Raw genomic sequence first — 23,228 nt, forward strand, 5'->3', positions numbered from 1 at the left:
TCATCGATGACGTGTTAAAGGCTGTGAAGAAGATGTCGTTTTTCTCCGCTCCGGGAAAGTACTGGACGACGAAGGGTATTCTGTCCGTTGTGTCCCATGTTTGTCTTCTGAGGAGGTTGGTGCGTTTTTTTGCTGTGGCGCGTTGGAACTGTCAATCGATGAGTCGAGCGCCATATCCCGTTTGTACGAGGATATCTTTCAACGTCTGTAGATGTCTGTTACGCTCCTCCTCGTCTGAGCAGATCCTGTGTATACGGAGAGCTTGTCCATAGGGGATGGCTTCTTTAATGTGTTTAGGGTGGAAGCTGGAGAAGTGGAGCATCGTGAGGTTATCTGTGGGTTTGCGGTAAAGCGAAGTGCTGAGGTGACCATCCTTGATGGAGACGAGTGTGTCCAAGAATGCAAATGATTTTGGAGAGTAGTCCATGGTGAGTCTGATGGTTGGATGGAACTTATTGATGTCATCATGTAGTACTTTTCAGTGATTCTTCGCCGTGGGTCCAAAGGAAAAAAATGTCATCGATGTATCTGGTGTATAATGTTGGTTGAAGGTCCTGTGCGGTGAGTAGGTCTTGTTCAAACTTGTGCATGAAGATGTTGGCGTTTTGGGGTAAGAATTTGGTCCCCATGGCTGTTCCGTGCATCTGGATGAAGAACTTGTTGTCGAAGGTGAAGACGTTGTGATCCAGAATGAAGCGGATGAGTTGAAGAATTGCGTCTGTAGATTGGCAGTTGTCGGTGTGGAGTACTGAGGCTGTTGCAGCAATGCCGTCGTCATGGGGGATACTGGTATAAAGTGCCGCGACGTCCATTGTGACGAGGAATGTTCCTAGTTCAACTGGTCCATGGGTGCTGAGTTTCTGTAGGAAGTCCGTCGTGTCACGACAGAAGCTGGGCGTACCTTGTACGATGGATTTCACGATGCCCTTGATGTAGCCAGAGAGGTTCTCACAAAGGGTCCCATTGCCTGAAACGATAGGACGGCCTGGTGTGTTGGCCTTGTGTATTTTCGGTAGGCAGTAGAGATCTCCAATGCGGGGAGTACATGGGATGAGAGCACGTAGGGTGCTCTGAAGATCTGGATCCAAGGTCTTGATCAGTCTGTTAAGTTGGCGTATGTGTTCCTTGGTCGGATCTGCGGGTAACTGTCTGTAGTGTTCTTGGTAGTTCAGTTGTCGGTATACTTCTTTGCAGTAGTCCGTTCTGTTCAGTATGACAGTGGCCCCTCCTTCGTCTGCTGGTTTGATGACGATGCTGCGGTTGGCCTTGAGAGCGCGGATGGCATTGCGTTGTGCTTGGGTGACGTTCGGAGCTGTCTTGTGAACACGACTGATGAATCTGGCATTGACGCAACTCCTGACGGCTTGAGCATACATGTCGAGTCGAGGGCAGCGGCCTTCCGGATGGGTCCAATTCGACTCTTTCACAACGTCTTCACCTTCGACAACAAGTTCTTCATCCAGACACACGGGACAGCCATGGGGACCAAATTCTTACCCCAATACGCCAACATCTTCATGCATAAGTTTGAACAAGACCTACTCACCGCACAGGACCTTCAACCAACGTTATACACCAGATACATCGATGACATTTTTTTCCTTTGGACCCACGGCGAAGAATCACTGAAACGACTACACGATGACATCAATAAGTTCCATCCAACCATCAGACTCACCATGGACTACTCTCCAAAATCATTTGCATTCTTGGACACACTCGTCTCCATCAAGGATGGTCACCTCAGCACTTCGCTTTACCGCAAACCCACGGATAACCTCACGATGCTCCACTTCTCCAGCTTCCACCCTAAACACATTAAAGAAGCCATCCCCTATGGACAAGCTCTCCGTATACACAGGATCTGCTCAGACGAGGAGGAGCGTAACAGACATCTACAGACGTTGAAAGATGTCCTCGTACGAACGGGATATGGCGCTCGACTCATCGATTGACAGTTCCAACGCGCCACAGCAAAAAAACGCACCAACCTCCTCAGAAGACAAACATGGGACACAACGGACAGAATACCCTTCGTCGTCCAGTACTTTCCCGGAGCGGAGAAACTACGACATCTTCTTCACAGCCTTCAACACGTCATGGATGAAGATGAACATCTTGCCAAGGTCATCCCCACTACTTGCCTTCAAACAACCGCGCAACCTCAAACAAACCATTGTTTGCAGCAAACTATTCAGCCTGCAGAACAGTGACCACGACACCACACAACCCTGTCATGGCAATCTCTGCAAGACGTGCCAGATCATCGACATGGATACCACCATTACACGTGAGAACACCACCCACCAGGTACGCAGTACATACTCGTGCGACTCGGCCAATGTTGTCTACCTCATACGCTGCAGGAAAGGATGTCCCGAAGCGTGGTACATTGGCGAGACCATGCAGACGCTGCGACAACGAATGAACGGACATCATGCGACAATCACCAGGCAGGAATGTTCCCTTCCAGTCAGGGAACACTTTAGCAGTCAAGGGCATTCAGCCTCTGATCTCCGGGAAAGCGTTCTCCAAGGCGGCCATCAGGACGCGCGACAACGCAGGATCACCGAGCAGAAGCTTATAGCCAAGGTCCACACACGAGTGCGGCCTCAACCGGGACCTGGGAGTCATGTCGCATTACATTCATCCCCCACCATCTGGCCTGCGAAATCCTACCAACTGTCCTGGCTTGACACAATTCACACCTCTTTAACCTGGGGTTACCCCATCTTTGGATCTGTAAAGATTTAATCACCTGCTACTGCTCACATTCCAAGCATTGTCTGGAGTCTTTGAATTTGTCTATATATATGTTTCTGGAACATACCTCTTCATTCACCTGAGAAAGGAGCAGCGCTCCGAAAGCTAGTGACATCGAAACAAACCTGTTGGACTTTAACCTGGTGTTGTAAAACCTCTTACTGAGTTTAATATCAATTATGGAGAAGTTATTGGAATCTATCAGTAACAGAATGATTGATCAAATTAGGGGGCGAAATTCTCCCGAAACGGCGCGATGTCCGCCGACTGGCGCCCAAAACGGCGCCAATCAGACGGGCATCGCGCCGCCCCAAAGGTGCGGAATGCTCCGCATCTTTGGGGGCCGAGCCCCAACATTGAGGGGCTAGGCCGACGCCTGAGGAATTTCCGCCCCGCCAGCTGGCGGAAACGGCCTTTGGTGCCCCGCCAGCTGGCGCGGAAATGACATCTCGGGGCGGCGCATGCGCGGGAGCATCAGTGGCCGCTGAGTTTCCCGCGCATGCGCAGTGGAGGGAGTCTTTTCCGCCTCCGCCATGGTGGAGGTGGAAGGGAAAGTGTGCCCCCACGGCACAGGCCCACCCGCGGATCGGTGGGCCCCGATCGCGGGCCAGGCCACCGCGGGGGCACCCCCGGGGCCAGATCGCCCCGCGCCCCCCCCCAGGACCCCGGAGCCTGCCCGCGCCGCCTTGTCCCGCCGGTAAGGTAGGTGATTTAATTTACGCCGGCGGGACAGGCAATTTAGCGGCGGGACTTCGGCCCATCCGGGCCGGAGAATCGGGCGGGGGGGGCCCGCCATTCGGCGCGATTCCCGCCCCCGCCGAATCTCTGGTGCCGGAGACTTCGGCAACCGGCGGGGGCGGGATTCACGCCAGCCCCCGGCGATTCTCCCACCCAGCGGGGGGGGGGGGGGGGGGGGGGGGGGGGGGGGGGGGTCGGAGAATGTCGCCCATGATGTCCAATTGTTTAAAGAGAGTTAGTAGGAAATATGAAGGGAATGACATGTCTGAAATGTTTTTTTTGAGGAGGTCACAAGCACAATGGGCGGAAGAGTTTAGTCTGGATTTCCAAAAGGTATTTGAGAACGTTCCACACTGAAGATTAGCAAAGATGGCACAGAATTATGGGTTTGCATGAATTAGGAGGTAGGAGACAAAGTAGGATTAAAAGGTAAATAATTCTCTGATCCAGACAGGATGTGGCAAGTTGCGTTATCCACGGCTCTATATTTTTCACAATTTATGAATCATTTTGATGGAATTTACAGTGCAGAAGAAGGCCATTTGGACCATTGTGTCTACACTGGCCCCTGAAAGAGCACCCTATCTAAGCCCACACCTCCACCCATAACCCAGCAACCCCACCTAACCTTTGGACACTACAGGACACATCTGTGGACTGTGGGAGGAAACTGGAGCACCCTAAGGAAACCCACGAAGACACGGGGAGAACGTGCAGACTGCACACAGACAGTGACCCAAGCCGGGAATCAAACTTGTGTCCCTGGCACTGCGAATGGATGAAGGGTCAGAGTTGTTATAGAGCAGGAGGAAGTTGCATTGCAGTTGTATAAGCTATGAAGTACTGTCTTTTGTTCGATAACATCTTTGTGGTTGAATCTCTCCTGCCCTTTACCCTATCCCACATCTTCCATTTTGTTCACCCATATTTCATTGGTGAAAGAACCAGCATATGTTTACCTCCATCGTATCATATTCCACCCAAAACATTAACTGTCTCTTTCCACAGATGCTGCCAGACTGATTTAAAAAAAAATCATTAATGGGATGTGGGGCCATTGGTATTTAAGAGTCTGGGGTCACATGTAGGCAGATTTCCTTCCCTAAAGAACATTCTAGGTATGTAAAGAGAAGATTAATAAAAACTAACGTGGGCCCCTTACAGTCAGAAACGGGGAAAATCATAACGGGGAACAAAGAAATGGCTGAAAAATTGGTACATTGCTTCTGACTTCAAAAAGGAAGTCATGAATAATGTACCGGAGGTTCTGAGAAGCACAGGTTTGAGTAAGGAGAATGAAGGAAAGTAGTATTAGTAAAGAAATGGTTTGGGGGAAATTAATGGGATTGAAGGTGGACAAATCTCCAGGGCCTTAAAATCTTCATCCCAAAGTACTTAAGGAAGTGACTCCAGAAATACTAGATCCATTGGTGGTCATTTTCCAAAATTGAAATTATTCCTACAGATTGAAGGGCAGCGAATGTAACCCCCGCTATTCAAAAAGGGAGATAGAGGGAAAACAGGCAATTATAAACCAGTGAGCCTAGCGTCAGTAGTAGGGAAGTTGCTGGAGTTCATCATCAACGATTTCGTAACACAGCCATTGGAAAGCAGTGGTGTAATCAGACAAAGGCAGCAAGGATTTACGAAAGGAAAATCATATGGGGCAGCACGGTAGCATTGTGGATAGCATAATTGCTTCACAGCTCCAGGGTCCCAAATTCGATTCCCGCTTGGGTCTCTGTCTGTGCGGAGTCTGCACATCCTCCCGTGTGTGCGTGGGTTTCCTCCGGGTGCTCCGGTTTCCTCTCACAGTCCAAAGATGTGCAGATTAGGTGGATTGGCCATGATAAATTGCCCTTAGTGTCCAAAATTACCCTTAGTGTTGGATGGGGTTACTGGGTTAGGATGGAGGTGTTGACCTTGGGTAGGGTGCTCTTTCCAAGAGCCGGTGCAGACCCGATGGGCCGAATGGCCTTCTTCTGCACTGTAAATTCTATGATCTATGATAATTCTTCTAGAATTCTTTGAAGATGTAACTCGTAGAGTTGACCAGGGAGAAATGCAGATGTGGTTTATTTAGACTTTCAGAAGGCTTTCGACAAGGACTCACATAGCAGATTTATATGTAAACTTAAAGCACATGGACTTTCAGGCAAACAGGAAGCAAAAGGTTGGAATAAACGGGTCGTTTTCTGATTGGCAGGCAGTGACTAGTGGGGTACCGCACCTGGGCTAGGACCCAAACTGTTCACATTATATTAATGATTTGGATGAGGGAACTAAATATATTATCTCCAATTTTGCAGATGATACAAAGTTGAGTGGGAGGTGGGAGGCAGATGGAGAGATGTTTCAGCAGCATTTGGACAGACTGAGTGAGTGGGCATATGCAATATAGCATGGATAAATGTGAGTTTATCTGCTACGGTAGCAAAAATAGGAAGACAGATTATTATTTAAATGGGTGTAAATTGAGAGAGGTGGATACTCAGCGAGATCTTGGTATCCTCGTGTTTCAGTCGCTGAAAGGACGCAGATACAACAGGCAGTAAAGAAGGCAAATGGTAGCGAGAGGATTTGAGTATAGGATTAGGGATGTTTTACTGCATTTGTATAGGGCATTGGTGAGGACACATCCGGAGTATTGTGTGCAGTTATGGTGTCCTGATGTGAGGAAGCTTGCCTTGGAGAGAGTGCAGCGGTTTACCAGGCTGATTCCTGGGATGGCGGGGCCGTCATTTGAGGAGGGTAAATCGGTTACGATTATATTCATTGGAGTTTAGAGAAGGGAGAGGGGAATCTCAGAAACTTTTAAAATTCGAACAGGATTTAAAAGAGTAGATTCAGAAAGAATGTACCCAATGGTGGGAGAGATCAGAACTAGGGATCATAGTTTGCGGATAAAGGGTGAACCTTTTAGGGCTGAGGGGAGGAGAAATTTCTTCACCCGGAGAGTAGTGAATCTTTGGAATTTGCTACCACAGAAAGTGGAGCCCAAAACATTGGTAATTTCATGAAGGTATTAGATATAGCTTTTGGGGCTAAAGGAATCAAGGGGGAAGGTGGGATCAGGGTATTGAACTTGATGATCAACCATGATCATAATGAATGGCGGAGCAGACTCGAGGCCTGTTGAGTATTTCCAGCTGTGTTCATTTCACATTTACAGCACCCGCAGACCTTTGCTTTTTTAAAATTATACACGAAGGTTTGTTTATTAAATAGCACAGCATCCCAGTATTTACATCTAATCCCCGCCCTCGGTATTTCCAAACCTCATCCAGCCGAATTACCTGCACTGCTCACGAATTAAGCCGGAGTGCGGTGTCTCCGCGCCAGCAGCCGGGAACGCCGCCGATGAGAAGCGGAACCGAACGACAGTCACTCTCGGATGAAGTCACAATGGGGGCAGATATTAGTGCGGCACGTTTCCAAATCCATGGCCGGACTCCGTGTGAATGCGGAAGGAGCCGGCGGTTCACATTCTTCGATGCACCGATAACATTTATATTGATCAGCTCCATGCCGCCTTCGCACTCATCTCTTGGCGAGAAGTAACGGAAGCGCTGAGAGATGGCTGACGGCAAGAAGGTGACAATTCTTGATGGCGCCTTGGCAACAGAGCTCGAGGCAGCGGGCCTGGACTTGAAGGTGATGGCGGCTGCTGCGATCTGGTTCGCGCGTCCCCTTACGTATGATAACCTCAACTCCGTCTCCCACTGGATTATGTAAATTCGACTCCGCCTCCTGTGGAATATGTAATGTGGACTCCGCCCCCTGTGCGAATATGTAAATTAGACTCCGCCTCTCGGGGAATATGTAAATTAGACCCCGTCCCCTGTGCGAATATGTAAATTAGGCTCCGTCCCGAGCATAACGTAAACCAGACTTGCCCCTACCTGAGTCTCGGTTCTCAGCTCCGCCCCTTTGTGCAGCATGGACTCTTGGATATGAGCACTTACAAGAACATTTATTGACCACAAAACGAAGAGATAGCAATTTGCAGTTAGACTGTCGAAAACTTGCGGGCATCTCTAAAGCCTTCTATCGCTTTTACTGAAAATGTTTTAACAAAGCTCTCTCTTCACCTGAGAAAGGAGCAGTGCTCCGAAAGCTAGTGTTTGAAACAAACCTGTTGGACTTTAACCTGGTGTTGTAAGACTTCGTATTGTGCAACACTGGCATCTCCACATCATATCCACTGGATGTTATCCAAAGACATCCCGCTGCCGCCAATGTACAACCATTTCTAGCTCCCAGTTTATTAAATTGGCAGCAGAAGCTGCAGTTTGTCTCTACTGCCTCCCCTAACTCTGTGTGACAGGACCGTATAATTGTGGCCAAATTTAGCTTGCCATCAATGGCTATCGGGCTCTTTTTAAAAAATATATTTTATTAAAGTTTTCAAACACAATTTTTCCACCTTACAAATCAACAAAAAAATAACACAGTAACTAATAAATAACATAATTTAAATAAAATAGTGATATAACAAAGTAACAAAAAATAGTGCTCTCTTTCTCCCCCCCCCCCCAACCAGAACAAAACAGGTTCCCCCCCCCCCCCCCTCTGGGCTGCTGCTGACGATCTATTTTCCCTTAACGTTCCGCGAGATAGTCAAGGAACGGTTGCCACCGCCAGAAGAACCCCTGAACCGATCCTCTCAACGCAAACTTCATCCGTTCCAGTTTTATGAACCCTGCCATATCGTTTGTCCAGGCCTCCACGCCGGGGGGGTTTTGCTTCCTTCCACATGAGTAAGATCCTTCGCCAGGCTACCAGGGACGCAAAGGCCAGAATATCGGCCTCTTTCGCCTCCTGCACTCGGCTCATCTGCTACCCTAAATATAGCTAACCCCCAACCTGGCTTGACCCGGATCTTCACCACCTTTGAAATCACGCTTCCCACTCCCCTCCAGTACTCATCCAGTGCCGGACATGACCAAAACATATGTGTGTGGTTCGCCGGGATTCCCAAGCACCTCCCGCACCTGTCCTCCACCCCGAAGAACCTGCTCAGCCTCGCTCCCGTCATGTGTGCTCTGTGTAGAACCTTGAATTGTATCAGGCTAAGCCTGGCACACGAGGAAGAGGAATTTACCCTACTTAGGGCATCAGCCCACAGACCCTCCTCAATCTCCTCCCCCAGCTCTTCTTCCCATTTTCCCTTCAGCTCCTCTACCAGCGCCTCCCCCTCGTCTCTCATCTCCTGATATATTTCGGACACTTTGCCCTCCCCGACCCATACCCCCGAAATCACTCTATTCTGGATCCCCTGTGTCGGGAGCAGCGGAAATTCACTCACCTGTTGCCTCGTAAACGTCCTCACTTGCATGTATCTAAAGATATTCCCTGGGGGCAACTCATACTTTGCTATCGGGCTCTTCTAGATAGATACATTCATTTGAAGGTGAATTTCGTTGTTTTCATGTGAGCTGAAGTGAATTTAGATCAAATTGCACTTTAATTATGAATGTTTTCATCTGTATAGGAAGATCCATTGTGGAGTGCCAGAATATTGCAAACTAATCCACAGGCAATCAAAAATGTGCATGCAAGGTAATTAGAGTCAGCTATTTTTGTTTAGCTGTTCAGAATAATTTGCTCTGATGTTCAATGTTAAAACATAATCAATTTAGTTGACAAATAGGCCTATTAGTATTGTTATGATTGTGGACTTGAGAAGGATCTGTCACTAGTAGGTTCCTGCATTCTGCCCCTTTATATTTTACAGAGGTATTTGTTATATGTACTTGAGGTGCTTGTCTAGGTACTCCATGTGCTCTTAAATGTCATCTCCCATGAAGTTTAAGAGCACATCTCTATCATGTTAGATAATTAGCACCACTTATTCAAATTCTTTTCTTTCATGCACACTTTGTGACAACCTTTAACCAGAAGCAATACAGTGCCACATTTGTGCAGTGAGTGATGCAGGTAGGTACCTGTGGTTGCACAAGAAGCATCTTTGTTGAATTGACTATTTAAAGAGAAATTTGCCTTTTTTGAATTATCTTTTACCAGTTAAATACTGCTTAATTTTAATTTTGTATCTTTGTTCTGATTTGTGTTAAAGTAAAAGGTATAGAAAGTGGAATCTTATTGGAAATATCTTTATTTGGGGTAATCCAGTAAATCTGGTTATTTTGGTTGATGGTTTCCCCATGTAGATTGTAACAACACACATATTTAAGGACTGGTAGGATGAAATGTTTCTATTTTATGCCTGAAATCATTACAGATCCTTTTAATCCAGGTTTCAGTAGGCTTGCACCCACTGTAAAAAATGTCCCAAGTTCAACCCTAGTATAAAATTGGCAATCTGATTCAGTGAGGTTACATATAAATAGTGTACAAGATAAAAAATGTCACATGTGAGAGGCAGTGATGTTCAGAGGTTGCACTTGTCACAAATTTGGGGATGAGTAGAGAGGGACATTTACACTGTGTCAAACTCACTTCACTTCTAGTGTATAAAGTGTCACTTTGTTTTAATGGAAATATGTACAGGTCGAAAAGCAGATTTGTCCTAAGATTCATGAAACTGAGCTGTAGTGCTAGATAATGGGCAAATGGGCTGGAGTCCTGAACCGAGTGGAGTTCAGAAAGAATTGCATGAATTGATAAATGTGATTCAGCTGTGGATTGGATCTTTTGTCTTCCTGTATCCAAGTTTATGGCTTTAAAAGAGACGAGGGATCAATGCCAAAAATGCTTTTAGTATCTTTCTATCGTCTGGGTTCATTGAGATAGAAATTAATATTTTAACAGTAGAGAATGAGGACCGGTGGAAGCTGATCCCAATCTGACAGATATGATGTACTATCTGTGAGGAAAAGAATGAAGACTTGTCAGAATGCTGACCTTGGCATCTTGAAGCAGAATGTTGTCTAGAGGAGGGGGAGCTCAAGATAGTAGTTGTAGGGCAATCAATAATTACGAGGACTGACTGCATCTTTTGGAAACAGGATCAAGAGTGTCACATGGTATACCAGAGCAAGGAACGTCTTGAACTGGCTTGAAAGAAGATTGGAGAGGGAGAGTCCAGTTGTTGTGGTCACTGTTGGGACCAACAACATAGAAAAGAACATGCAAGAGGTCCTGCTCAGAGTGTACGAGGGACTAATTAATGAACAGTACCCCATGCATTATAATTCTTCACTTATTATTCAAGTCATATGGGGAGAAGCCAAGTAGGAAGGTGAACTGTGCCTAAAGATGTGCTGTGGGGAAAGATGCACAGGCAATTGGCACCAGTACTGGGGAAGGAAGGAACTAATCCTGTGCCCAGCTCCATCTGGACCAGGTAGGGATCAAGATCCTAGCAGGAATGATAAATAGGCATGGTGCAAGCAATGTCCCCATTAATGTTTTTTAATTGTGTGCAGCCTGTTGATTTCAATGTGTGATACCTTTGTATTTTAACATGTGGTACGATCTTAAACGGGGTTTTGTCAGTTCAAACTGCGCTTCTATTGAGCTTAGAGAGTGTTATAATTTTAAAATTAATCAAGCTAAGAGAAGTAAGTTATTGCTTAGCAACCAGGGGCGCCTTTAGAGCAGGAAGGCTGTTTGAGGGTAGTTTTAGCTAAATTCATAGCAGTTGGGGCTAGGAATTGAAAGACAGAAAACAGTTCTCATCTCTGTTAGAAGAAAAGCCGTACCATGGAGTAATAGCTAAAAGTGCAGAAATCTAAAGACCAGTTGGTTAAGGCAACTAAAGGAATGATGAGAAGTTTCCAAGAAGTCTGAAGTTAAATGAACAAAGAACTGGAACTAGAACAGAGCCCTGTTCAGCGAAGATAGACAGAGCTGAGAAGAATTTGGCTGGTGAGAAGCCAGAACGATACCTGAAGTGATTATAAGGTTTGTGAGATTTTACAACAGCCTATGGGATGTGAGTTGAAATAATTGTAGAAATTGGTGGCTGGATCTTGGAGTTTGTGTAAAAGCATCTGAAACAAAGGAATCCTGAAAGGAGAGGTGAAAAACCTAAAGCTGGATTCCTCATCAAATCAGCTTTGTTTCACAGGATAGTTGTAAAACCTGGAATGGATTCTTGATGAAAATAGCTGATGGAACGCATTGTTTGAAAGAAGATTTTAAAGTGTGACTTTGAGAGTGGAGTTGGAAAAACTGATGTCACAATCATCTGGGGGGAATTTGAGGAGAAATCCATGGAGGATCGGTTGAGTGGCACCTGTCATTGGTTTCAGAGTAGAGGGAGTCTGGTTTAGCTCAGTTGGTTGGACAGTTGGTTTGTGATGCAGAGCAAGGCCAACAGCGTGGATTCAATTTCCGTACTGGCTGAGGTTGTTCATGAAGGTCTGCCTTCTCAACCTTGCACCTCGCCTGAAGTGTGATGATCCTCAGGGAAAATCACCACCAGTCAGCTCCCCCCCCCCCCTCCACAAAGGGGAAAGCAGTTTATGGTCAGCTGGGACTATGGTGACTTTATTTTATCTTTGAAAGCTTCAGGGGGAGTAAAGGGGTATTGTATTATAATCCAACTTTTCATGTTTAATGAATGTTTTTCTTCTTGTTAATTAATTAGCAGTCCTCTTCTCCCGCGGATCTTTTGAGCCAGGGTTCCACGCTGGAATCTTCCCGTCCAGTAGTAACACCAACTGGGACTGTAACAGGAGGGAGTAAAAATGTTTGTCATGGGTGCCAATTAAGCAGGCCGCCGCATCCTGGACGGTGTCTAGCTTCTCTAGTGTTGTTGGAACTGTGCTCATCCAGTCAAGTGGAGAGATCCCATCGCACTCCTGACTTGTACCTTATAGATGGTGGACAGGCTTTAGGGAGTCAGGAGGTGAGTTACTGACCACAAGATTCATAGCCTCTGATTTGCTCTTGTAGTTACAGTATTTGTATGGTATATCCAGTTTAGTTTCTGGTCAGTAGTAACCAGGATGTTAATAATGGGGGATTCAGCGATGGGACTGCCATTGAATGTCATGGGAAAGTGTTTAGATTCTCTATTGTTGGAGATGGTCATTCCCTGGCATTTGTGTGGCTTGTATGTTACCTGCCAGTTGTCATCCCAAGCCAGGTCTTGCTGCATTTGGATATGGACTGCTTCAGTATCTTAGGAGTTGTGAATGGTGCTGAACACTGTGCAAACATCAGCGAACATCCTTGCTCCTGATGGAAGAAAGGTCATTGATGAAGTAGTTGAAGATGGTTGAGCCTCGGACACTATCCTGAGGAACTCCTGCGCGATTTCCCGGGACTGAGCTGACTAACCTCCAGCAACTGTAACCATCTTCCTTTGTGCCAAGTATGACTCCAACAAGTGGAGGGTTTTCCTCCTGATTCCCATTGATGCCATACTGGTCAAATTGTGTCTTGATGTCAAGGGTAGCTCTCGCCTTCCTTCTGGAGTTGAGCTCTTTTGTTCATGTTTAAACCTGATAAGGTCAGGAACTGAGTGAATCTGACGGAACCCAAACTGAATATCAGTCAGCACGGTATTCCTGCTAATATTACTGAAATAATGTTTAAATTCACATTGATAAAGAGCATATCAGCCCTGGAACCCATTTTATGTGGGTAAGTAGATTACACAGCGGGTATACTAGGTAAAACCTGTGATTTTGAGGCGGTCGCAAACATATTTTTGCTAATTGACTTTTGTGCTAGAAAACCTGCTGACGTGACCTAGTCCATTCATACATATTCAACAGTACTCTAAAAGGGAAGAGATCCTGCATTTCTTAATTTTGATCTTTTCCCAAATGAATATCATTATTTTATAACTTTTCCTAATAAGTCATAATGGCACAGGAGGAGGCCATTCAGCACATTGAATTCATATCAGCTATGGACATGGAGACTCCACTTAGAATAAACAGAGTTTGGAAGTTTTGCAGGAGACGTGTATCTCAATGGCTTTGCTGAATTAGGCCAACATTAAAGCCAAAATACTATATAAAATAACCACTGATTTAGGGCCTGAGTCCAGGCCGACGAAGGATCAGCAAGTATCACCAGAGTGTCAATTCATCAAATGAGGGGACTGATTCAGCATGAGGAACAATTAGTGAAACTCTGTGGCACTGGGGAACTGAAGCAGGACCATAGATGCCTAAGGAATGGGCTATATTTAAAGTTATTACTTTCAACTCTGTATGAGACCTTGTAACAGTATATGGCTGATTTTGCAATTTTACATACAAGTTTTATAGCTTACAAGTATTATTCAACTCTATGTATTAACTGATCATATATATCTATATACGTAAAGTCGAGTGTAGAATGCCAATGTAACCAATGCCATACATTTATATCATGTATAATCTCTATAACTTGTGAGTATGGCTACACACTTACATTAAAAAATGGTTTTGTCTAAACTTTTAAAAAAATATATTTTTATTCTCCTCCATTTTCACATTTTCTCCCAAATTTACACCCACCAACAACAAACAATAATCAGTAACAAATATGTCAATCCCCATATCAATAACAGTGATCCCATCCTCCCACCAAACCCCAAACATTAGCCCGCATGTTCACATCAACAAATGACAGAAAGGAATCCGGAATCACCCATTGTCACCATTAACCCCCCCCCACCTAATGTTCGATGTTATCCAGTTCATGAAAGTACGTGATGAATAATACCCATGAATTGTAGAACCCCTCCATGCTTCCCCTCAGTTCAAACTTAACCTTCTCAAGGTCAAGAATTCCAACAAGTTCTCCCGCCACGCCAGGGCACAGGGTGGAGAGGTTGTCCTCCATCCCATCAGGATCCGCCTTCGAGCAGTCAGCGAGGCGAAGGCTACAACATCTGCCTCCGCACCATTTCCAACCCTGGCTATTCCGACACCCCGAATATGGCCTCCTGGGGGCTCGGGTCCAGTTTCACGTGCACCACTTCAGAAATTACCCTAAAACCCTCCTTCCAGTAATCTTCTAACTTTGGACAGGACCAAAACATATGAAGATGATTAGCGCCCCCCCCCCCCCCCCCCCCCCCCGGGCAATGTTCACACACATCTTCCACTCCTTCAAAGAATCGTCTCGTGAGGTATGCTCTGTACACCATCTTCAGCTGTATCAGCCCCAACCTCGCGCACGAGGTGAAGGCATTCACTCTCTGGAGCACCTCACACCAGAACCCCGCCTCCATATCCTCTCCCAACTCTTCCTCCCACTTTGCTTTGATCCTTTCCAGTGGTGCCTTCTCCTCTTCCAAAATAGTTCCATAAACCGCTGACATTACCCCCTTCTCCAGTTCCCCTGTCGTCAGCACCTGCTCCAGCAGTGTGGAGGCCGGCTCCACCGGGAAGCTCATATCTCCTTTCTGGCAAAATCACGAACCTGCATGTATCAAACCATTTCCCCCTGCTCCAGCCCATACTTCACTTCCAGCAACTTCAGCCCAGCAAACCGATCCCTAAGAAACAAATCTTTTAGTGTCTTAATCCCCTTCTCCTCCCATTTCCGAAAATTTCCATCCCACCTCCCTGGCTCACATCTGTAGTTCCCCGAACCCGAAGTGTTGGCAAAACTACCTCCAAATTCTCAATGAAGCTATTATTACCGGACTCCCTGAGTATTTCCTCGGGGCTATCCGGAGCGGCGCTGTTGCTGGTGCTTTCAATCTCAACCCCCCTGCACAAACTCTCATCCACTGGGAATCAACCCCTCTGAGCCAGCTCCGCACCTTCTCCACATTCGCCGACAAGTAGTAACACATCAGGTTCGGAAGACCCAAATCCCCTGCCTGTCTTCCCCTCTGCAGCAGCACCTTTCTAACTCTGGCCACCTTTCCTCCCCATATGAACGAAGTAATCCTTCCCTCTGAAAAAAGCCTTTGGCAGGAAAATCGGCAGGCGTTGAAAAATAAACTGAAATCGCGGCAGCACGTTCATTTTAATCGCCTGTACCCGACCCGCCAGTGACAGAGGGAGACCATCCCACCTTGCCAGATCAGCTTTCACTTTCCCCACCAAACTAGAAATGTTGTACCTGCGGAGCACACCCCCGACCCCCCCCAAACTCCCGGGCAACCTGCACCGCCAGGTATCTAAAGTGAGTCCCTGCCCTACGGAATGACAGCCCCCCACCCCTGGCGGAGACACCACAAAATACTCACACTTGTCCAGATTTAGTTGGTACCCCGAGAAAGACCCAAACACTCTAAGCATCACCAATATTCCCCCTATCGACACACCTGGTTCCAACACGTATAACAGCAAATCATCGGCATATAAGGACACCCTATGCTCTATCTCCCCCCCCCCCCCGCACTATTACTTTCCATACCCCTGAACTTCTTAATGCGATGGCCAACGGCTCAATTGCAAGTGCAAACAGCAGGGGGGACATAGGACATCCCTGCCTAGTCTGTTTTGTATAACCTTATGCATAATTGATATTGTAATATTTCTAGACTAAGCATTGTGAAACATTCTGTGAATTCGGAGTTGTGACCATGTTATCCTTTATACGAAAAGTAAAATGATCCAGTGCAGCTTCTATGCAGCAAGAGGTTAGCTGGGGCCTCATGACCAGATAACTGATAAGGGAAACTAGGTATTTGGTCCTGTAGGAAGTCTGTTGCTATCAAGTCATTATGGGGGAAATGGAATTGGTAGCCATAAAGTCTCTCTCTCTCCCTCTCTCTTCTCCCCCACCCCCCCTCCCAAAACCAGGGCGAAGGAGTCTCTGGCTAGCAGAGGTCTAAAAGCATGACCACTTATCAATTCTAACGGTCACCAGAGACTCCTCGAATATTTAGGATAATAAAGTTGCCACGTAAATCTTTTTGAGGGTCTTGAATAAACATCATTTATTAGGAAAAGGCCAGGATACAGAATAGTGGGAAGAGTAAAGAGTGGTAAAGACTCTCTAAAAAAGGTATATTACTTGTGTTCCCGTGTCTGTAAGGCAAGATGAGTTTGGCTGCCTCCTTAAGGGAAGGATGAGTCAGACTTTGTTTCCCGGCCGCCTTCATATGGATCCTCATTAAAAGCCAATGAAAGAGCCTACCATATTTGATCCTTGTCTTTGTTTCTGAATTTAACAAAGCTGATACTGACACTTTAACTCCATGTGCCTCAGTTTTGTTGACCAGCCTTTTATGTGATACTTTGTGAAATGTTTTCTTTAAATCTATTTGGATATTCCCTTCATCAATCTTTTCCATTACTTCATCAAAAAATTGAGTTAGATCAGCCAACCATCTTTTGCGTTTTACAAATCCTTGCTAGTTCTCAATTAACCCAAACCTTTCCAAATGCCTACTGATTCTAAAACCTTACCCGGTATTCATAGAATTTACAGTGCAGAAGGAGGCCATTCAGCCCATCGAGTCTGCACTGGCTCTTGGAAAGAGCACCCTACCCAAGGTCCACACCTCCACCTTATCCCCATAACCCAGTAACCCCACCCAACACTAAGGGCAATTTTGCACACTAAGGGCAATTTAGCATGGCCAATCCACCTAACCTGCACATCTTTGGGCTGTGGGAGGAAACCAGAGCACCCGGAGGAAACCCACGCACACACAGGGAGAATGTGCAGACTCCGCACAGACAGTGACCCAAGCTGGGAATCGAACCTGGGACCCTGGAGCTGTGAAGCAATTGTGCTATCCACAATGCTACCGTGTATTGATGTGACCAGCCTGGTACCAGAATGTCTTTACTCTTTTAAAGTGTATTGTTTCACTTTTAGGTACCTTTGTAGTGGTGCTGATGTAATTACCACAGCCACATACCAGGCAACGGTGGTAGGATTTGTGAAGCATCTTTGTCTGCAATCAGAGGAGGCAGTTCTGCTCATTCAGTCAGGAGTGCAACTTGCTAAAGAGGCTGTTGATGAGTTTCTCTCAGAATCTAAGAGTTCAGGTAGGTTTTGCAGCTTTTCACTTCAGACTTACTTTTCAATCTAACACTAAACCCATATTGTACAGGCGGAAATCTTGCAAATATTCTTTTTCAAACAAATTCAAAAATATAAATCTATTTTTGTCTGTGAAAAATGCTGCTTTGAAGGGGCTGCAATTGTTTCCCCCACTGTTCTATTGTCAATTTTAGTGTGAAATTTCAGCCGGTAACAATTTCTTTAGTGGAGCTAATACAGGTAGAGTACCTCAATTCTTTCTTTGTAAATTTTGTGTATCCAATTCATTTTTTCCAATTAAGGGGCAATTTTAGCGTGGCCAATTCACCTACCCTGCACATCTTTGGGTTCTGGGGGTGAAACTCACGCAGACACTGGGAGAATGTGCAAACTCCACAGACAGTGACCCAGGGCCAGGATCAAACCCGTGTCCTCAGCACCGACGATTTAAAAAATAACCTATTCTTGTAATTAGAAAACTTTGTTTATCATTCAGGCTAGATTGTACCGTACTCTTTAGTAATCCTTTGAACTGTATTGGGCCAGCTGCAAGAATTTAAAAGGCTTTTGGGGATCAAATGCAGTGTTTGAATTTAAGCCTGGGAGCTTCTATTTGGGTCGTCTTAATGGCATCAAAACTCAATACAGGTACCCTATGCTGTGGCAAGACTAGACATGTCCTGATGCATGTAATTTAGTGGAATCATATCTTCAATATTGTTTCCCAATTTTTTTTCTCCCACATTTTTTTTTTTCTTTCCAATTTTCTCTCCTCTCTTGGAATCATACTCATGCAGAAATATAGTGCCAGGGATATTTGCATCCTTTTCAGTACTTGGCTAAAGTGATTTGTAAAGAGCATCACAGGCAAGCTTGATCTTGTTCTAGCTCAACATCCGCTTGCATCATAAATGGTCAGGAATGGGGATGCAAGCTGTTTCTCCAGGATGCTTCAGCGTGTCACCTGAGCCATCATACTGGCTGTGAGCAACCTACATCTCACAACAGGGGATTGAACCCGAGAACTTGCTGATCAATGTAGCTAAACTGCTCTTTTGATAAATTTTCTGGCCTTTGAAGTAGCCACTTTCTACAATGTAATGTAATTTTTCATGTAATGTTTATTTTGGGTGTTCCTATTAGCTTATCAATAAACTGATTAACATAGTTTGCAATTTTAAGACAGGGAAAAACCCCGTGTTGCAGGTTCCATTGGGCCATATGGAGCTTCTCTGCATGATGGTTCCGAATATTCAGGAAACTATGTTGAACGGATGACTAAAGAGGTATGGTTCAAATTGTATATGATGACATACGAGTGACTTATGAGGTAGCAATTTTGTCTTACCCAATCACCAGTATCTGTACAGAATTTCTTTGCTGGTGTACTCATTCATATTTGGGTTTAGGTGTTAAACCTCTGCTGAAAAGACAATTGTAATTGTTACAGGATTGCATTAGAGGTTGTGTGTTCCATTCCCATAAATTGCATCTGGAAAGAAAACCCGAGATTCCTGCCCACGCTGGGTGGTTGACTCCTGATGCCCTGACTTGTCTCTGAATATAGTTTAATAATGCCAGCCTTGACAATGTCGCCAGTACCCCACAAAAAAAAAGAACATAATCTCAGCTTTCGTTGGAACTTTGCATTATTTCGCAGTTTGACTTTGAGAGTGAGAGGAATACTGTCCAATTTTTTAAAAGTTGTTTGACAAACCTTGAAAGAGTATGAATTGATTTTGTTTATATTTAATCATGTCAATTAACGTATCATTCATTAGTGTTCCAGAACTTCCAAAATTGAGATCCCGCCACATGATCCCAATTGTCTTCATTAAGGAAGAATGGTGAATGACTTTATCTGCTTTGATTTCCAGGAAGTGTTTGATATAGTACCACATTGAATGGTATTGGATACAATTAGGTTATTTGGGATTATTAGATCGATAGTATCTCTCTCTCTCTCTGGCAGTCCCTCAGTGTGAGGATGACTCACTTCCACTCCGGGGAGGTGGGTTCTGCTGTGGCTGAATAGTCTAGTCCTGGATCCACAGACTCTGTTTGGCAGATGGTGTCTGATGAGGTGGGTGGGTGGGAGGCTCTGGATTCTGTGCTCTCCTTCCACTGTTTACACTTGGCCTCCTCGCACTCCACCCTATGACGCTCGAGGTGATTGGCACCTTCATAGATGTTTCTTCTCCAGTTTGTGCATTCTAAGGCAAACGATTCTCATGAGTCGATGGGATGTTGAATTTATTTAGGGGGGATTTTAGAGCGTCTTGTAGTGTTTCCTCTGCCCTCCTAGTGATCGCTTGCCTTTGCAGAGCTCGGCGCTTGTGTCGGGAGTCTTGTGTCGGGCATGCAGACAATGTGACCCGCCCATCACAGCTTGTCAAATGTGACCAGTGCTTCGATACTGGGGATATTGGGCTGGGAGAGGACACTCACGTTGGTAGACCTATCCTGCCAGTGGATTTGCAGGATTTTGTGCAGGCAACACTGATGATATCTCTGCAGGGATTTGAGGTATATGATGTACATCGTCCATGTTTCTGATGCTCTTTTGGATGAATAACTGGTTAAGATGTTGTAGGAAGCTGGTTGACATAGAACATAGAATTTACAGTGCAGAAGGAGGCCATTTGGCCCATCGAGTCTGCACTGGCCCTTGGAAAGAGCACCCACCCTACTTAAGCCCCACACCTTTACCTGATCCCCGTAATCCAGTAACCCTACCTAACCTTTTTGGACACTTAAGACCAATTTAGCATGGCCAATCCACCTAACCTGCATATCTTTGGACTGTGGGAGGAAACCGGAGCACCCGGAGGAAACCCACGCAGACACTGGGAGAACGTGCAGACTCCACACAGGCAGTGACCCAAGCTGGGAATCGAACCTGGGACCCTGGTGTTGTGAAGCAACCGTGCTAAGCACTGTGCTACCGTGGTCATGAGTGAAGTTTCACAAGTCTCTATTGGGAACCCAGAACCTTGTGATTCAGAGGCAAGAGTGCTATAATTGAGCCACAGCTGACACTACGATTAAAGTTATTAAGAATTTAAGAGGTTACATGAAGCCCTTTGATAATTACTCTTGTCTATTAAGGTGTTATGTATTAATTGTCAGTCTTACTCGAGGTGGATAGTATGGGAAATATAAAATATTCCTTTGTGCTCTAACATTAGAAGAACATTAATTTTATCATCATTGCATTATGTTATACAATACCTAGGAATGCTTGTTGCCGATATATGATTCAAATGTCTGAACTAGAAAGGTTCCAGGACCGAGAGACATGTGGATGTTGGTAGTATAACTCGCATTTGCCAGCCTTGCATTGCACTTTACAGTTGCCAGTCCAAAACCGATACTTGTTGTATAACTAGTCTTTCTTTCACAAAAGATTTTCTTTCACAAAATACATTTTTCTGGAGAGGTAAATATTTTCCTTCTCAAGGGCAATTATTATTATTTTTTTGAAAATATTAAAGTACCCAATTCTTCTTTTCCAATTAAGGGGCAATTTAGTGTGGCCAATCCACCTACCCTGCACATCTATGGGTTGTGGGGGTGAGATCCATACAAACATGGAGAAATTATATATTTTTTAAATTAGTTCATCAGCTAAGTAGAAGGAAGATCTGATTTATAAATTTTTCTGATTCTATTTCCAACAAAGTTCTAATTTGCATGATGATGTAATAGAAGATGTTACTTTTTTTGAGAAGGAAAATTCAGTAGTGAAAAAGTTAAAATTGTAGCATAATTTTGAAACTTTAGGTGCTCAGTATTTAAATATTTTATTTGTGAAATGATTTTATAATAATAATCACTTATTGTCACAAGTAGGCTTCAATGAAGTTACTGTGAAAAGCCCCTAGTCGCCACATTCCGGTGCCTGTTCGGGGAGGCCGGTACAGGAATTGAACCCGCGCTGCTGGCATTGTTCTGCATTACAAGCCAGCTGTTTAGCCCACTGTGTTAAACCAGCCTCTTTTGAAATGCTGCATAATCCCCTTTTTGGTTGTTACAGGAATTAAAGGCTTGGCATCGACCTCAGCTGCAGGCTTTGATAAGTGCGGGAGTGGATCTCATTGCTTTGGAAACAGTTCCTAGTCAGAAAGAAGGAGAAGCTCTGGTGGAACTTCTTAGAGAATTTCCAAACTCTAAAGCGTGGCTGTCATTTTCTGTTAAGGTACTTGGACATGGACTTAATTATTAATGCAAGTTAACTTTTTTTTATTGATTTCTAACACTGTAAAAGCTTTAGCAACAGAATTTGATTGTGTTTATGAAAAGGGCAGCAAGGTGGCGCAGTGGTTAGTACTGCTGCCTACGGCGCTGAGGACCAGTGTTCGATTCCGGCCCCGGGACATTATTTGTGCATTCTTCCCCTGTCTGCGTGGGTCTCATCCCCACAACCCAAAGATGTGCAGGTTAGGAGGATTGGCCACTCTAAATTGTCCCTTAATTGGGAAAAAAATAATTGGGTACTCTAAATGTATGAAAAAAAAGAGTTTATGAATTTTGACAATAGAGAAGAGACTAGAAGACATCTGGGAGTCCAAGGAGATTGAATGTCGACCGTGTCTGGTTATTGGGGAACTAACAAAGCAAACTGAATTCTGAGCTCTATTGCCAAAGTAGTAGAGTTACAATTCTGAGGTTTATGTGCAGAGGAAAGGATTGGGGATTTGAAATTCTTGGGGGTGGAAAGGATGGATAGCCTGATTTTTGACAGGGAAGAGAGACAGAAATTTGTGGCCAAACATGATTCTGTTGGAGCATGTGCCATGGAAAGAATATTCAATTTGCCTCCCAAGGTGGCATATCTGGGAGATGGCCAGGGGGTGGGGTGGATGGGGAGTTATAGGCTTTCTCTCAGGCCTGCCTCCTATGTACTCCCTCAGTAAGCCTCACCACAATCCATGTTTGTCTGTGGATGGCCTGGGAACACCTTAGCTGGAGCAAATGGAGAGCTAAGTATTTAGTTCAACCTTCCAGCAAGCACAAGCACCACTGAAGCACCAGCCTTAGTTTTGCAGATGACAAGTTTTCCAGCTTTGGGCGAGAATGGATATGATAGAACACAGAGTGCAGAAGGAGGCCATTCGGCCCATCGAGTCTGCACCGTCCCACTTTAAGCCCTCACTTCCACCCTATCCCTCCTAACCTTTTTTTTTTTTGGACACTTAAGGGCAATTTAGCGTGGCCAATCCACCTAACCTGCACGTCTTTGGACTGTGGGAGGAAACCGGAGCACCCGGAAGAAACCCATGCAGACACGGGAGAACGTGCCAACTCTGCACAGACAGTGACCCAGCGGGGAATCAAACCTGGGACCCTGGCGCTGTGAAGCCACAGTGCTAACCACTTGTGCTGCCCGTTGTGCTACCCGTATGATGTATGACTACCAGGGGCTGAATTCCCCCCCCACCCCCACATTTCTATTTCACACCGGCGGTGGGATGCTCCATTACATCGGCCGGTCAATGAGGTTTCCCATTGTGGGGCAGCCCCATGCCATCGGGGAAACCCCTGGGCTGCCAGAAACAGAGCATCCCACCGGCGGGGAATACAACCCCAGGAATTTGGGAATCTTGCCTTCTTTAGACGTGAAAAGAACAGAATGAGAGGAGACAAGTTGCATAAACTATTGAACGGAATAGAAAAGTTGCACCTTGTGAACTGCTTCAAGTTCATCGGAGATGTAGATCAAACTGGTAAATGTCAAGTTCAGGATTGATGTTACAAAATATTTCTTCACATAGAGAGCAGTATCTGTAATGGCCAGTAGGTTAGCAGTTGCATGCTTGTGAAGGAGGGATGAAAAAAATGATACGAACAAGCTAGATGAGCTG

The 23,228-nt window shown here is 45.3% G+C and overlaps 2 protein-coding genes across 3 annotated transcripts in view; one reads left to right on the top strand and one right to left on the bottom strand.

The window, feature by feature from the left end:
* The window catches only part of ercc5 (excision repair cross-complementation group 5), a 211,813-nt gene that overhangs the window by 65,242 nt on the left and 123,343 nt on the right, over positions 1–23,228 (bottom strand). The gene's annotated exons all lie outside the window — the stretch shown is intronic.
* LOC140391639 (homocysteine S-methyltransferase YbgG) overlaps positions 6,835–23,228 on the top strand; it is a 46,674-nt gene continuing 30,280 nt past the window's right edge. For both annotated transcript variants that reach the window (XR_011935149.1, XM_072476328.1), the window contains exons 1-5: positions 6,835–7,155; positions 8,996–9,063; positions 17,197–17,369; positions 18,547–18,650; positions 21,401–21,562. Coding sequence is in view for 1 of the 2 variants with exons in the window: in XM_072476328.1 (XP_072332429.1) it covers positions 7,078–7,155; positions 8,996–9,063; positions 17,197–17,369; positions 18,547–18,650; positions 21,401–21,562 (585 nt within the window). In the remaining variant the exon portion in view is untranslated. The remainder of the gene's footprint in view (positions 7,156–8,995; positions 9,064–17,196; positions 17,370–18,546; positions 18,651–21,400; positions 21,563–23,228) is intronic.

Source organism: Scyliorhinus torazame, chromosome 15 (genome assembly GCF_047496885.1).
Source record: "Scyliorhinus torazame isolate Kashiwa2021f chromosome 15, sScyTor2.1, whole genome shotgun sequence".
In the NCBI taxonomy this organism is placed as follows: Eukaryota; Metazoa; Chordata; class Chondrichthyes; order Carcharhiniformes; family Scyliorhinidae; genus Scyliorhinus; species Scyliorhinus torazame.